We start from the raw sequence: 16,142 nt of genomic DNA, 5'->3' as shown, positions 1-16,142 counted from the left end.
GGGGCCAGAAACTCTACTACTCTGCAGGCTTCTTTTGCAATGAATGTTTCCAAGGTGCTCTGCAATTTTTAATATGTGTTGTCACATAAATCAAGTTGACATTGAAACTGCCATGTTGACTTTTGTTTCATAAATAATTTCTCATATAAAAGTTTAAATAAATAAATAATGCATAAATCAATTAAAAAATAGCTTAGTCTTTAACTGTCCATTGAAATCCAGTGCATTGCATAGTCAGTTACTTCAAGAGCCTCTGCTGCTGAAGAGTCTCACCTCAAAGTCACATTGTCCCTTCCCAGAGCCACAGGTGGGAGATGTTCAGTCACGGAGGTAACCTGTTAGTCTCCTCAGGAAAGAAAAGTTCCTGAGGATTTGCACTCGAACGACTGTCCAGGCACACCTGTTGTATTCCTTGGACTTCAGGTACTGCACGAGGTTGAAGTAATATTTCCTCAGGTGAAGAACGGTCGTGTCTCCCATAGTGGAGTTTTGCTTCTGCATTATTTCCTTCTGGATTGGCTCCAGACGATTCATCTGCCCATAGAGTTCCTCAAGGAGGTGCTCAATGATGGTGTCAGACCAGCCAGTGCTGGAGAAGTCTCTGGTGAGAATATGGAAGATGTGCTGGAGCATCTCATACATGACCAATACGGCATCTTCCTTCTGGAACTGCTGTGCTTGCTTCATCTTCTCAGGCATCTGGAAGTCCATCCTGAACTCGAGGCAATGTTGAGGAGTTGAAGGTAACTGCCACAGGAGGTTCTGACACACCTCAAGGCTCCGCCCTTGTTGGAATCGAAGCAAGCTGTAGCTCCTGCAAAGAGCTGTGGTGGAGAGACACAGCAGGAGAACCATCTGGAGGAGGCACCGGTAGGTCATGGTGAAATCAGGCCCAGGGCTGCCTATTCTGCTAGAAGGTCCTGAAGCTGAGTCTTCAAGAGTTTGCAGAGTGAATGTCCTTCTCCTTGAGTGTGGGCTACTTAAACAGGATGGCCCTCCACTCTTTCCATTTGAGAGGAATTTCCCACTTTCAGGTCTCCCTTTCACTTTTCTCGTGTCATTTGAATTATTCTTTGCCTCTAAAACTCTTTTTCTTTAAGCTCCTTGCTATTTTAATATATATATACCACATGGGAAAAAGATAGAGAAACTGATAATTTCTAATGTATTTTAAAGTTTCAATGAATTGCTGAGTGTTAAAGAAAAATATAAGCCAAATCTTTTGAGCTAGATTATTATAGGATTCTTTTGTTTTGAAAAGATTTTTCTTTTTCTATTTTCATATTATGAGATTTGGGGAGAGGAAGGCTTGTTTGTAAGAGTTTCCTTTTTCATAAGAATTAGGTTTAATTCTCAAATCTGCCATTACCAAACAACAATAGTTGCAGTTTATGATTTTAAAAAAGATACCTATTTTTTTCTATCTAAAAGAGAATAATGTTAAACTAAGTTGATGAACAATAAATACATGATATATGTATGATTTAAATTAAATACATGCAGTTTATGATTTCTAAAATGGCACCTATTTTTTTCTATCTAAAATAGAATGATGTTCCTAGAGGGGTGGGAGGGGGCAGGGAGGTTCCAGAGGGAAGGGACATATGTATACCTGTGCCTGATTCATATTGCTATATGGCAGAAACCAACACAATATTGTAAAGCAATTATCATTCAATTAAAAATAACTCTATTTAAATAAAAAGAAATAATAATGCATATTAAAAACAAAATAGAATGTTGTTAAACTAAGTTGTTCTGAATATTTTTGGAGGCCTTAGCCATGAGGAGCAAGATATCACATAACTTTATCAACCTTGTTGTTGTTTTTCAGGTGCTAAGTGAGGACCGACCTTTTATGACCCCATGGGATGCAGAATGCCAGGCTTCCCTGTCCTTCAGTACCTCCCGGGTTTGTTCAAACTCATTATCACTTCATGGTAAATAGATGGGGAAACAATGGAAAACAGTGACAGACTTTCTTTGCTTGGGCTCCAAAATCAATACAGGTGGTGACTGCAGCTAGGAAATTAAAAGACCACTTCTTTTTATATGAATGTGCAATTTAAATTTTTCTGGAGGCCACATCAAAGGAGTAAAAAGAAAAAAGTTAATTTTAACAGTATGTTTTATTTAACAATATATCTAAATGTTATCATTCAACATAAACCAATGTAAAATTATTACTGAGATAATTACAATCTTCTTTTCCATATGCCTTCAAAAGACAGTACACGCTGTTAGTCACAGTACAGCTCAGGCTGGACTAGTCAAGCGCTCAGCTGGCCACATGGGGCTGTCGGCTCCACGGTGACCAACACAGCTCAAGATGGAGGGAGCAGTAGGAAAACAAGATCAATATTAAAAATCAACCACTTCTTTTTATATGAGCAATTAAAACTTGGAAAATGACATTTAAAAATGATACCATTGACAATAATACAAAATGTCTATTACTGAGAAACTGTCATAGCCAGAGGTGGCTAAGAAGACGTGGCAATTAAAGGTAATGGGGCATCCTAAATGACATCCCAGAAGAGAAAAAGAATATTAGGTAAAAAACGAAGAAGATCTGGGAATTCCCCAGAGATCTAGTGGTTGGGACTCTATGCTTTCAGGGCAGGAGGCCCGAGTTCCATTCCTGGTCAGAGAACTAAGATCCCACAAGTCTCAGAACCAAAAATAAGAAACTAAATAAAAAGTTGCTACAACCAGAGTGTGTGTGGGAGGGGGCCGGGGGAGGGACAGGCATTAGGAGCTCTTCATAAAGTGTAGACTAGGTAATTTTTAATAATAGTTTGTGACTGGACTGGCTCTTTGTGGCAGCAGGTGGGCTTTCTCCAGTTGGAGCAAGCGTGGGCTGCTCTCTGGCTGAGCTGCTCGGGCTTCTCCCTGCGGAGCTCTCTCCTGCTGCAGAGCACAGACTCCAGGGCCCAGCTCAGTAGTTGTGGGGCACAGGCGCAGGGGCCTCTCAGCACATGTCATCCTCCCTGAGCGGGGCTGGGACCCAGGTCCCCTGCACTGGCAGGTGGGTTCTTAACCGCTGGCCCACCAGGGAAGCCCTAGACTTTAATCCTTTTGAATGTAGCATTGACAGGCCCAATTACCTTCCCTTTTGGCCTCTAAGGACAAGTGTATAATTGAAATTTGATTCAGATTAGATGGCCAGAAACTAATGAAGAATTGAAGCTTTCTCTGTTACATTGAAATTGTCTTTTTTTCCACCTTGATCATCAATAAGGATTAAGCAACTTGCCCAACTAATTCTTCTTCTGAGTGAGCAAAAGACATGTAAGCATGTGATGAGGTGGTCAGCATCCATGAGAAGGGAATACAGAGTCTACAATAGAGACTGCCAAGGTCACCTGCTACTGAGACTCACACTGTCATTGAGTGAGCAGATATTTAGCAAATGTTTCTTAACCACTTCATAAACAAAAGAAGCAAATGCTGCCAATTTATTGGACTATTTTTAAAATGGCTCTCAATAAAGTTTTGCTACTGGCTCGATTATATATTTTTCACTTTCTTTCTGAGGGTTTTTTCCCCAACATATTTATTATTTACTGTTGTTGCAAGAATGAATGAAACAGTTTTTTCATTACATTTTCTACTTTTTAATGGACTACGTTTTCCTTGCATTTTCATACACAAACATATATCAAAATAATTTTGGTTTTTAATCTGGCTAACTTTACAAATGCTAAATCTAAAAGTATTTGGTTGGATTTTCAAATTTTTAAATAAATATATATTGTCTGCAAAATCTCATGGATGGAGGAGCCTGGTAGGCTGCAGTCCATGGGGTCGCTAAGAGTCAGATAGGACTGAGCAACTTCACGTTCACTTTTCACTTTCATGCGTTGGAGAAGGAAATGGCAACCCACTCCAGTGTTCTTGCCTGGAGAATCCCAGGGACGGGGGAGCCTGGTGGACTGCCGTCTATGGGGTCCCACAGAGTCGGACACGACTGAAGCGACTTAGCAGCAGCAGCAGTATATTGTCTGCAAATAAAAATTTTAATGGACTGAAGATGTCAAGGGTGATGATCATATAGAGCAACTGCTATTTGGTGTATAAATTTGTACTTTACAAAACATTTTGTAGCATAGTTGAAATATGCATAGCCTATGACCTAGTAACTCCAGCAATCACACTGGGAAAAAATCAAGTGAATACGCATCAGGATGTAAGTAAAGAACATTTATACCAGCACCACTGATAACAGTACCAAACACAAAATGACATAAAATCCCTTAAATGGCATAAATAGTCAAGTTGTTATCTATGCTTATGATAGGGTTGTTAATAACAAGATGTAAGAAGCACAATAAATGCACAAACAAGCAGTGAGTAAGAGAAACTCAACTCAAAAGAAAACACAAACCATTTGTATAAATGTATACAAAATTTACAAATAGGCCAACTTAAACTGGAGACATTTTGCTCAGCAACCTAGAGAGCTCCTGTGAAGCTTCAGGACCACAATGGAAAGTCTGTCTTCAGCATGAGGGAAGAGCATGTCTTCCCACCTTCAAGCTGCGGCCTCGCTCTGGCCCTCTCTCAGCACCTGAGGCTGACTGTGCCCAGGTTGGGGTTGCCCTGTGCTCACAGCCTGGGCCCAGAGCCCCTCCTCAAGCCTCCCACCTGGTGTGGAGAGGGACAATGTGCAGAGGGATCTAAGTGCTCTTGGTTGCTGTCTTCTCTCTTGCCCTTTCTCACACCGTGGACATCTTGTGACAGGCCTTGGATAGACTCATTGTGCAATTATTTTCTAGCTCACTTCAGGAGAAGGCAATGGCACCCCACTCTAGTACTCTTGCCTGGAAAATCCCATGGACAGAGGAGCCTGGTAGGCTGCAGTCCATGGGGTCGCCAAGAGTTGGACACGACTGAGCAACTTCACTTTCACTTTTCACTTTCATACACTGGTGAAGGAAATGGCAGCCCACTCCAGTGTTCTTGCTTGGAGAATCCCAGGGACGGGGGAGCCCGGTGGGTTTCTGTCTTTGGGGTCACACAGAGTCGGACATGACTGAAGTGACTTAGCAGTAGCAGTCAGGATGCAGCTGGAACTGGGTACTTGGCTGAAGGCCTCTCTGCCTAGCATTCTAACTCCTCCAGAACATACCCAACCAGAAGATCCCACACTCTGCACCCTTGTCACTCTCAGAATGTTCCCATCAGAGGGTCGATGGCCCAGGAACAGGCAGGAGCAGCGCAGGCCTTCTTTTCACTGTTTGCTGCCAGGACCCGCTGCTGCTGGACACTCAGACTGGCCCTTCCAGAAGATGCCCATCTGCATCAAGCCTGCATTTACTTCAGATTCCAGGCTGTTCTCTGAGCTGGACTTTAATTCTCAGAATCACTATCAGGGGTGCAGTGAGTCAGGCTAATCCAAGGTTGAGAAAACGGTTAAAAGGGACAACACATTGGCTGCAGCTGCTGAACAAGCCTCAGAGGCCCTCCTCTGCTGACACGTGAGCAAGTCTCACTGTGTGGGTTCTGGGTTAGTTTCCTGTCTCTGAGGCAGTTTCTGAATCTTCCTTAGAGTGAAACAGCCCAAAGAAAAGCCATCTACATACTCAAAACTGACAATTGACTTGAGTTTTGCTTCATCATCAGAGATTGCGTCATGAACCCCAGAAGGCAAAAATAGCAAGGAAGTTGATGCAACAAGTGAAAAGGAAATTAAAAGCAAGCTGCCAAACGGGATTTCAGGATCCAGGCTGGGAATCCCCTCTGGCCTGGCCTCCTGGCTGAGCTGAGTGCTCAGAGCAGAGGATCCTCCTGACTGCCTGCCAGATGCCTGTGTCTTGCTGACTGATTCTCTGAGCTCCTAAACTCCAGGAGAACCAAGAATCCAGTGAGGGTGGGGGTGAGTTTTGTAGACAACTGGCCTGTGTGCCACGCAGGAATGTTTCTGTCTTGAACTCTGGGTATTGTTGCAACCTGCTTGGCCTCCTCATCCCAGTAAATGGCTATTTCTCCCCTCACTGTGTGGTGGTTGAGCTGCAGGAATGTGTCTCTGAACAGCTATCTGGGAACTGCCTCATTTTCCTGACCACAGACCCAGAACCTCAGGAAATAATCTTCTAACCAGATTCAAATAAAACAGTTAATATGTAAGGAGCACTTGGGAAGTGTCTGGTACCATGCTGAGCGTGTGCTATAAATTAAGGCAATTAGCACACTTTCAGATAAGCTTTTATGATTATCTTAGTATTGCAGTTAAGACACAATGCAGCTATTTATACCTAGGCAATCTATTTTTACGGACTAATGAAGAAAAATCTCAAAGACCTATTTGCAAGGAAATATACATAAATGAGAAACTGAAGTATATGAAAAATCGATATTTATGTGATATAGATTTCTATGTCCATATGTATAGATTTATTAACTACATAAAAAATGTCTAGAAGGATACACATTAAATTGTTAACAGTATAGGATTATGGTGCATCCTCCTAGAAGTCAAGGGTAGGCACTCCTTTGAATGAATTATTTAAAAGTTTAGCGATGACATGTGTGTTTAATATATATAGATAAGCTTAAGAAACCCTTTTACTTCCTTAGAGTCACATTTCTCATGGCAGCTACTGGTTCTGCATGGCCTCTCTTAGCTGTCTCTGCAGTCCCCAGCCTGCCTTGTTCTTCTTGCCTCCATTTGAAGAGTTCAGGAAGACTCTTTTCTCAGGAATGGCCAAGTGTAGAAAACTTCCTCTCCCTTCCTCATCCTCCTGCAGGATCCTAGACTCCACAGATGCAGATTGACCTCCCATGATGGATGTGCTGCTGCTGCTGCTGCTAAGTCGCTTCAGTCGTGTCCGACTCTGTGCTACTCCATAGACGGCGGCCCACTAGCTCCACCGTCACTGGGATTCTCCAGGCAAGAATACTGGAGTGGGTTGCCATTTGCTTCTCCAATGCATGAAAATGAAAAGTGAAAGTGAAGCCACTCAGTCGTGTCCGACTCTTAGCGACCCCATGGACTTCGGTTTACCAGGCTCGTGCGTCGCTGGGGTTCTCCAGGCAAGAGTGTTGGAGTGGGGTGCCATTGCGTTCTCTGCATGATGTACGTGGCTCTCCACTAACCCTTGAAGGCGCTCCGGTTCTCACAGGCCCCAAGCAGGCACCTGAGTCCATGACCTGGGCTTTTCTCCACCCATCTCCCTCCCACCTCTAGTCTACGTCTCAAGAATCACATTCAATCCCCCCTCAAATTGTCCATTGTTCCTTCTATGACCCAGGGTGGGTAACACCGTTCCCTCCTTATTAAGGTGAATTCAGTATAGGTTTATCTTGTAAGACCAGGCTTTGGGTTAGGTTTTATTCAAAGGTGTGTGCAAGCCCATTTGTTTTTTTCAAATTACTTTTATTTTCTCTACTGAAAAACAAGAGTAGTCTTATACAAAATATAGTACAAAGCAGGTATCTTATGAATAATAAAGATTTAAATGCTATGAACAGCCTAAATATTTCTGATATTTAAATAAATAAATAAATATTACAACTTTTTAAGATATGGAAAATGGATTCTTAAATCTGTTTTAAACAGTTATGGTAACAAAACCTTTAACATACATTTAAATAATCCCATATATTAGCCATTACTTATATTTCATCTGACACAAAAATAGAGATAAAGGTTGCACTTTGAGTCTTAGAAAATAGCCATTTAGTTGACCAGATGAACTGTTTTCAGATTCAACGCCTTCTTTATTTCCTGAGTTTTCCGATGAGCTTGTTGGCAAAAACCAAGCACCTTCTGATTTCCACGCTGACAACCTCCCAGGCACAGCGGCTGTATTCTTTCTCTTTGAGATACACACTGATTCGCTGGAAGTAAACCTTCACAGCCAATCTGGAGTTCTAACTGCTAGAGGTGACTGTTCCAGTGTCCTTCCCTCCCTCACACACGTGTCCAGGTCCTCCAGCTGCTGATCAAGTCCCACGAGGAATCTGTCCAGGAGGCTCTCGTCCCGACCTGCAGAAGAGCCCGTGGTGCTGAAGAGCTGGAAGGTCTGCTGGAGCAACTCGCGCACAACAGCTGTGGCTTCTGTCTTCTCACGCCTGGTCCCGGGCACCAGGGTCTGAGGAATCTGAAGTCAGTCCTGTCCCTCAGACAGGACACAGTGGGCACTCTCTCCATCTGACGCCAGCGTGTGAAGCTTTCCAGATTGCCGTGGCCGGCAGGCAGCTCACAGCCCAGGGAGCACGTGGGGCTGGAGCAGAGCATCGCCAGGGCCCGCAGCACGGAGACGGGGAGGGCCACTGGGATGCTGGGGGCTTGCAGGACCGCCTGCAGGGGAGGTCTAGGCCAGTTCTGAGGGCTTGGGGTGATGGGTGGCTCTTAAAGAGTCAGTCGAGAAACTTTCATTTTCTGGGTTTTTCCACATTTGCCCTTTCCTTTCTTTTTCTACTCTTTGTAATGAAATCAATGGAAGTGCTAAATTTTGCCATGAGTGCCTAGGTAGGGGACATCAAATCATGCGTGCCACTGTGGTTGATAGCTACACAGCCTTATGTTATGCTTTTCACACCTCCTTAGTTGTTCCTGGGAGAAAGGTCTGATCAAAGTCAGAGAAGGGAAAAATATTCATAGAAAAGGTGGCTTTTCCAGGTCACCAAGAAGTGTTCAGTATGAAAACAGCTTATAAGAGAAGCTTTTGATTTTTCTCATTTTTTGTCATTTACCCTTTTCTCCCTTCATTAAAAAATTTCATTTATGTATGTGCCTTACTATATCACCTGAGTAGGCCTTGGGCTCACTGGAGACATTATAGGGAACAATATCACTGATATCAATTGTTAAAAATGAGTTATTTTGCAACTGTAATCCACAAGGCGCTTTTTAAGGTGCTGGTTGTCCTAAACAATTCATGTTTGCCTGTGTTTATTTCTCTTTCTCCTCTACCACTGCAATATTTCACAGGATATTTTGCTTCAGTCTCTGTGTGATAGTGCAGATAATCTCATCTTAGATGTTTCACGGGGAAGTGATAATCTACCATGCACTCATGGATACTGAGGTTGCGATTACATTCAGTCCTTGTAATGGCATGTCTTTACCAATTCTGTAAGGTACAGATAATTTTTAATAATATTAATGACAGAAATTTTTGCATGCAGCCTCTCAGGAAAGTGTTTTTAATAAACATGACATTAATCTTCAGAGCTTCCGAGCTTCAGAGCTTCCCTATGAGATAATTACTATAATTATTGACATGTTTGCAAATAAGGAAAGTGAAAACTCAGAGAGACTACTTACCTTGCTAACAGTCAGGATTAATTGAGTAAGTTGTACTTGACCACTGTACTCTTCAGCCTCCACGTTATTCCTCATTAACCTTAAGCATTCCCCTTTAGCTACATCACCCACAGTTGTAATTAAGTAATCCCTCTAATTATGTAACATTTAACTGCCCTGAGAGATTGGAAGCTCCCTAAAGGCAGTAATGGCACAAGTGGAGAATCCAGGAAGGTGTGTGCCCTTGGACAGAGGGGTCTCTGTCCCATTGTTGTTTGTCACTAAGGCATGTCTGACTCTCTTTGATCCCATAGACTACAGCATGGCAGGCTTCCCTGTCCTTCTCTATCTCTCAGAGTTTGTTAAAATTCATGTTCATTGATTTGATCCAAAGTGATTGAATCATCTCATCCTCTGTTGATCCCTTCTCGTCCTGCCCTCAATCTTTCCCAGCATCAGGGTCTTTTCCAGTGAGTGGGCTCTTCCCATCAGGCGGCCGAACTATTGGAGCTTCAGCTCTGTCCCAGAAGTAGTTCTAAGAGAAGTATCCACACCAAAGTTTGAGTAGACCTAGTATTTGAAGACTGTTTCAGAAAATGAGAATTTTCTGAAAACAAAGATTGTAAGAGTAAATTTAAATGGATTTTTTAACTTTCTGAATAGTTTCTCAAAATATTATCTCAGGTGGAAACAGAGACTGCCAGAGTTGTGGTTTAGTTGCCATAATCGGCCAGGCTCCTCTGTAGATCTCAAAAAAAAACACCACTTGAAATACAGGAGTGGAACTTATCAGGTGCAAAGGGAACTGTGTACTCAACTGTTGTCTAATGATTGTAGTGTCCCAGGAATGAGCGAATGGCACTTTTGTGACAATGAAGAATAGGAGTTGGAGAGGAAGACCTTACTAAGTGTTCCTCTAAAATAGGAAGCACACTGTCAGAGCAGACAGCTGGGTCCAGTGCATGAGACAGTGGACATGGGGCAAGATCCCTGGGTTGATGTCACAGCTCCAGCCTGCACTGCCTGTGTGACCTGTGGCACTACGGTTTCTCCTCTTAAATGGAACTGAGCATCACAGAAGTTTCACTGGATTTTTCTGAAGGTTGTAGGACGTAACGTACTTCTGACAATGCTTGGACATATAAGCTTTCAGTATCTGTTAACTGTTCCCACGAGGCAGAAAATTCACACATCCAACTATGGAAACTGGATAGAATTTCCCTGAGATGACCTGCTTCCTTCCCTTCCCTTAATGCTCGGCTCACTGGTCAACATTATCACATCTAATCGCATCTCTGCGTGAACACGATGTGCTGTCCAAACACTACATCTAGTCACTTCCAGGGAACAGCTGACCTCTCACACATGAATAGGGTGACCGTCCAGTCTGTACCCCAGTCTCTTTTCAGGGTGAGTTAATAGGTCTATATTCTCAGAATCCAATAACCTCCACAAAGAGTGAGAAATGTAAACAGACAAATAAAGATAAATAAATAGATACTGGGAGTTAGCACAGCGGTCCACTATCCTTTTAGGTAACACTGTGCCTAAGAGCCTGCCACCCTCCTTGGCTCTGTCTGCAGCTGAACAGTGTCACATAAGCTGCTCTGAAATCTGTCATCTGTAGAGCTCTGCATCCCTGTTTGTGTAGTTAAGTGACCTTTTGTCATTTGCAGGAGATGTCACTGTACGTTTTCAACTGCATCATTTACTTTCTCTTTACCTAGGTGCATTACTTCTTCATTGACAGCTTACTTTTACTTTCTAGGAATGGTGAATGAGTGGAAAGTTTTGATCTCTTGAAAAATCATGAAGGAAATACATTAACTGTTCTATTCATTTCCATTTTCTGTTCCTGTTTTTGCAATAAACCTCAAAGTGGAAATAGAAAAGATTGTAGGAGCATTAGCGCAGCTTTTACAAACTGAGATACAAATGACGAAGAAGAGGCAGCAATACGAAAACTGTATAAAAGTGCCTAAGGAAAAAGTGAGTTGCTTGGACATGGCGGGACACTGGCCTGGGCTAAGAAGGCACATTCCAACCACTTGAACACTTGGACAGGAGCGGTGGTTACACTTGATTTTATTAATTTGAACTTAGACGAGCATCAGGATTTAAGATGGAAATGTTGTAGTCCCAAATTCTATTTAAATGTTCTAATTGTTGAAACATTTCTTTTGTATTTAGGATATTTCATTCTGTGTATCACAATTCAGATTGTATGCGTGGAAAACAAAACAGAGAGGATTTTGTGGAATGAATATGCCAATCTCAATAAATAAATTTTCCATTATAATAGCAATTTCAAAAATTCAAATTTTGAAAATCTTCAGCCATCATGTAAAACAGAATCTCTATAACATCTATTGTTTCCCTGGCCTAAATTAACCACCTTTTTAGGGAAACAATTTGAGGCACAGCTAAACCAGACCCCCCAAAAAAATACCTATACATATGTAGTTGCATCAACATTCAAAAAACAAAGATCATGGCATACAGTCCCATCACTTCATGGCAAATAGATGGGGAAAAAGTGGCAACACTGTCAGATTTCATTTTCTTGGGGTCCAACATTACTACGGATGGTGACTGTAGCCACAAAATTAAAAGACTCTTTCTCTTGGGAGAAATTATATGAGAAACCTAGACAGCGTGTTAAATAGCAGAGATACCATGTTGCCCACAAAGGTCCATCTAGTCAAGGCTATGGTTTTTCCAGTGGTCATGTGTGGATGTGATTTGGATCATAAAGAAAGTGAGCGCTGAAGAATTGATGTTTTTGAACTGTGGTACTGAAGAGGAGTCTTAAGAGTCCCTTGGACTGCAGGGAGATCAAACCAGTCAATCCTAAAGGACATCAACCCTGAATACGCATTGAAAGGACTGATGCTGAAGCTTAAGCTCTAATACTTTGGCCACCTTCTGAGAAGATACTGACCCTTTGAAAATGACCCTGATGCTGTGGAAGATTGAGGGCAGGAGGAGAAGGGAGCGACAGAGGATGAGATGGTTGCTTGGCATCACTGACTCAATGGATATGAGTTTGAGCAAACTTGGGAGATAGTGAAGTACGGGGACGCCTGGCATGCTACAGTTCACGGGGTCACAGACAGTCGGATATAACTAAGCGACTGAACAAAAATATATACACATATATAAACACACACACTTGTACAATATATATTAAATAAGTATATACATATGTGTTGCTACTTTAACATAAAAGGGTGAACAGCAAATGTTTATTGAATTGCTATTGTATCCTGTATTATTTATTTTGCTGCACCATAAATGTTACCTCATCAGCAGGATAACGGCTAGACTAATTAAGTGACTGTTAGTGGTATTAATAGACTAAGCATAGTAATATGTCAAATTCTTTATATAGTGTTCCATCAATTGCGATTAATTTTATCTCTTAACTCTTTCTGGATACAAAAATTTGTTTTTGTTTTTTTGTCCTCGCACACAGCATGTGTGAGTTATTTTTTGAAGATCATTATTAGGAAGACTGTCTTCAACTTTCCATTTGCAATATTTAGAAGATCAGGATGAGGCTCTTGGACCTGGACCCAAATGGAAGACTCATTCATCAAGTTTTCTTCAGTCATCCTCAGGTAGTTGCAAGGAACTGCCTGATTATTCTTTCCTTGTCTCCCTCAGGTAGTAAGGAAACAGCCTGTAATGTGTCTACACTGTGGATTTTTCCCTGCAGGCAGTGCCTTCGGGGATCAGCTTGGAAGTTTCTTCCAAAAGGCCGATGATACTGTGAACTATGACAGGCATTCTTGTCATTCTTCCCAAAGCTGAACTTGGAGAAAAAGCATTTGGTTCAGATGGTATTTTAATGAAGTGTATGCAAGCAAGAACAATCCTTGTTCCCCTCGACCCCTACCAGAACTTTATTTGAACAAATAGTGCAAACGTGAAACCTGGCCTCATGCCCTGTCAAGTACAAACTAGCACGTTCCATTGGCACTTGCCACCTACCTACAAGGATTAAATCATGTGCTCTCGCAGCTGCTGATTTTCAACAACCCTGGAAAGGAATCTAGGGTGGAAAGCAGAAGTGAGGCATTCTGTGTGCAGGGAAAACTGGTAGAACAAGTCTTCAGAAGGTGAGCTATTTTCAGCAGCCTATTTTAACTCAATTGTTCTTCTATCTCCTCACATCTAGAAAAGCATGGAAACCCTTCATGGTGACGACTGCTTCTTGTGACTCCAAGAAACCTTCACGACACTGGCAGAAAAAGTCCACAAAAAATAGGGACATGATTCCATGTATTGCCTCTTCACCAAAATCACATATATCCCTCTGTGTGTCTTTGGAACAGCTTCTCAGTGCTATCTGAGGTGCTGTCTCCTGGGCTGCAGTCCTCTATTTGCCCCCCAAACACTTAACCTGCAACTTTCGTGCTGTGCATTTTTGAAAGTCAGCACCCTGAACTTATCTCTTCATCCATTCATCACCCAATACTTTCCCAACTTGCTTGCAGTGAGATTCCCGAGAGGATAAATCCAGGCCATGGAACGTGAGAGGAAGGGCTCTCACCCTGCATAGTCCTGGCGCTTTGAAGCATCCCCTGTGAGCCACCAGACTTCATGTCTTTACTGCCAGGTGTACTAGATCCAAGTACCACAGACAAACTTGGAGTCACATATTGATGATGGAAAAAGCCACAGAACAGAAGGTACCCATGTCCCTGAATCACCCATTGAACGAGAGCAAACCAGAAGATTCACCTGATCTGGAAGGCCTGCATTGTGCTCTTCAGAGAAGGAAAGATAAGTTTCTATGATGATGAAAATCCACACAGTTTATTCTTTATCTCTATAGCACCTAGACTTAACTGAAAAAGATATTGAAGAACAGAGGATCCTGGACACCTATCCATGGAAAGAAACTCTGGACTCTGAGTATAGAAAATACCAGCCCCAGACATCAAGAGATCTTTTCAATGATGATCAAAAGATCTTTATGCAAGGAAAGACATTCTGTTCTGCTGTCCACACCTGCTTCTGAAAAATCATGATTTTCATTTCGGTTTTCAGTGCCTGAGGAAGTACGAGCTGCAATTGCTTTGGATCAGGAAGCAAACAATAATGGAATTTATTAACGAGCGTTACAAATATAAACACCCTTATCGTTGCCATTTCTTTCAGAATTCGTACATGAGGGAAAGGCACTTTTCATTTCCACTCTGACAGCCTCTCAGGCAAAGTGGCTGTATTCCAGCTCCCTGAGGTAGAGATGGATGCCCTGGAAATACTCCCTGGCAGGAAGTCCCGTGAGAACAGCGCAGATTGTCTCCTTCCATCGGCTCCAGTTGTTTCAGGCTCTGATCCCGGCTGCAGAGTAGCACGGCTGTCCTCCGTGATGAAGAGCTGGAAGCTCTGCTGGAGCATCAGATAGTGGTTGCAGGGGCCCTGAGTCATCTGCACTGGAGTGATCATCTCTTTTCCGAGGAAATCTGAAGTCGGCTCTGTCCTTTAGGCGCGACTGAGAGCGGATCCTTTGCATCTGTTTCAGGTGTTTGAAGATTTCCCCGTGTTTCTGGCGGTGGATCCGAGGCTCCTTCCAGCGAAGATAGCAAGCAGGGATGGCAGCAGCTCCTTCCACCTGCAAGTGGATGTGGGCCATAGAGAATGTCAGTGCTTCTGCAGACGGCCGGCAGGGGGCGCGCGAGCACCGCGAACGGTGAGAAAGAGCGCTGAGATGGACCCGCAGACCGCCTGCTTCCCGAGCGCGAACGCTATGGATCCGTCGTTTTTGCTTTCGAATCGCAGTCGTAGGAGAGTTTTCAGTTGACTCTCGTGGGGCTGCCAGAGAGACAGGACGCAAAGGTTCCACAGAGCTTTTAATAGGAGCACTGATTCAAGGGTGCGCATTTCATTAGCTCTTTTGTGGAAAAGTCCTGGTTTCCGCTGTCCTGAGTCGGGAGAGAGAATATTGCATTTTCGGAAAGATTCCCTGAGTAGTGGGCTTTCTTCCACATGTCAGCTCGAACTGGCCATTTTTGAGGAAAGGAACCCCCATGGTCGGGTTTCTGTGTGAGATGAGGCTGATTTTACAGATTGGGGCTCACTTCTGGCGAAGGGAACCCACAGCTCAGAGAAAGGGACCGGCAGCGGTGATGGGATTATTGGCGATGCGAGGATGGACAGCGTTGTGCCCTAAAGTGAAACTAGAGGGTGAGCAAGACACTACTGGCTGCCGGCTCATATGGGCCGTTGCTGACCTAGTGAAACGAGGTATCCGGGAGGAGACAACCAGCTGTGCCACATTGATGGGGGGTTGGAGGGAGCGCGGCGAATACGCTGGAATCCTGCCTCGGCTTAAAGACGATAAGCTGTGGAAGGATGGGAGGGGGTCGTGCACCAGGTGAAGCACGGGGGAGTGGGCGTTGCGCACACGGAGCGCGGCGGCTCAGAGACTATTCGCTGTGGGACCTGCTGGGGCGTTGCTCACACGGTCGCATCCCGCGGTGGCCAGGAGGCGCTTTGCTGTGGGATGATGGAGAGCGTTCGGCACCAAGTGGAACACAGCGGCCGCGATAAGACTATTGGCTTTACCACGATTGGGGGGTGGAGTGGGGGCCGGGATGGACGGTCGAATCCCGCGGTGGAGCGGAGACTATTCGCTGTGGGACTATGGGAGGGAGATCGGAACAAAATGAAACACAGTGGCGGCAATGACAGTATCGGCTACGGGGCGGTACCCGGCGGTGGCGATGAGCCCATTTGCTATGGGACAGTGTCAAGAGTAGAGGTCCAATTTAAACTCGGCGGTGGGGATGAGGCCTTGGGTAATCTGAGTACCGGGCAGCTTTGAGGAAAAGTGAAACACCGAGTTGGAGATGGGATTCTTGGCGATGGGAAGGCAGGA

At 43.7% G+C, this 16,142-nt stretch overlaps 1 protein-coding gene and 1 pseudogene across 1 annotated transcript; both read right to left on the bottom strand.

The window, feature by feature from the left end:
• Positions 1–318: 318 nt before the first annotated feature.
• LOC128052628 (interferon beta-2) lies at positions 319–879 on the bottom strand. Its single transcript, XM_052645210.1, has one exon. The coding sequence runs from the start codon at positions 877–879 to the stop codon at positions 319–321; it is 561 nt and encodes a 186-aa protein (XP_052501170.1).
• Positions 880–7,722: 6,843 nt separating this feature from the next.
• LOC128052708 (interferon alpha-2-like) lies at positions 7,723–9,349 on the bottom strand (annotated as a pseudogene).
• Between the last annotated feature and the right edge of the window lie 6,793 nt (positions 9,350–16,142).

The sequence above is a fragment of the Budorcas taxicolor genome, chromosome 8 (assembly GCF_023091745.1).
Source record: "Budorcas taxicolor isolate Tak-1 chromosome 8, Takin1.1, whole genome shotgun sequence".
Classification (NCBI taxonomy): domain Eukaryota; kingdom Metazoa; phylum Chordata; class Mammalia; order Artiodactyla; family Bovidae; genus Budorcas; species Budorcas taxicolor.
This window is presented reverse-complemented; position numbering and strand designations above follow the sequence as displayed.

Coding starts and splice junctions, on each gene's coding strand:
- LOC128052628 (XM_052645210.1), bottom strand. CDS start 879: ATGACCTACCGGTGCCTCCTCCAGATGGTTCTCCTGCTGTGTCTCTCC.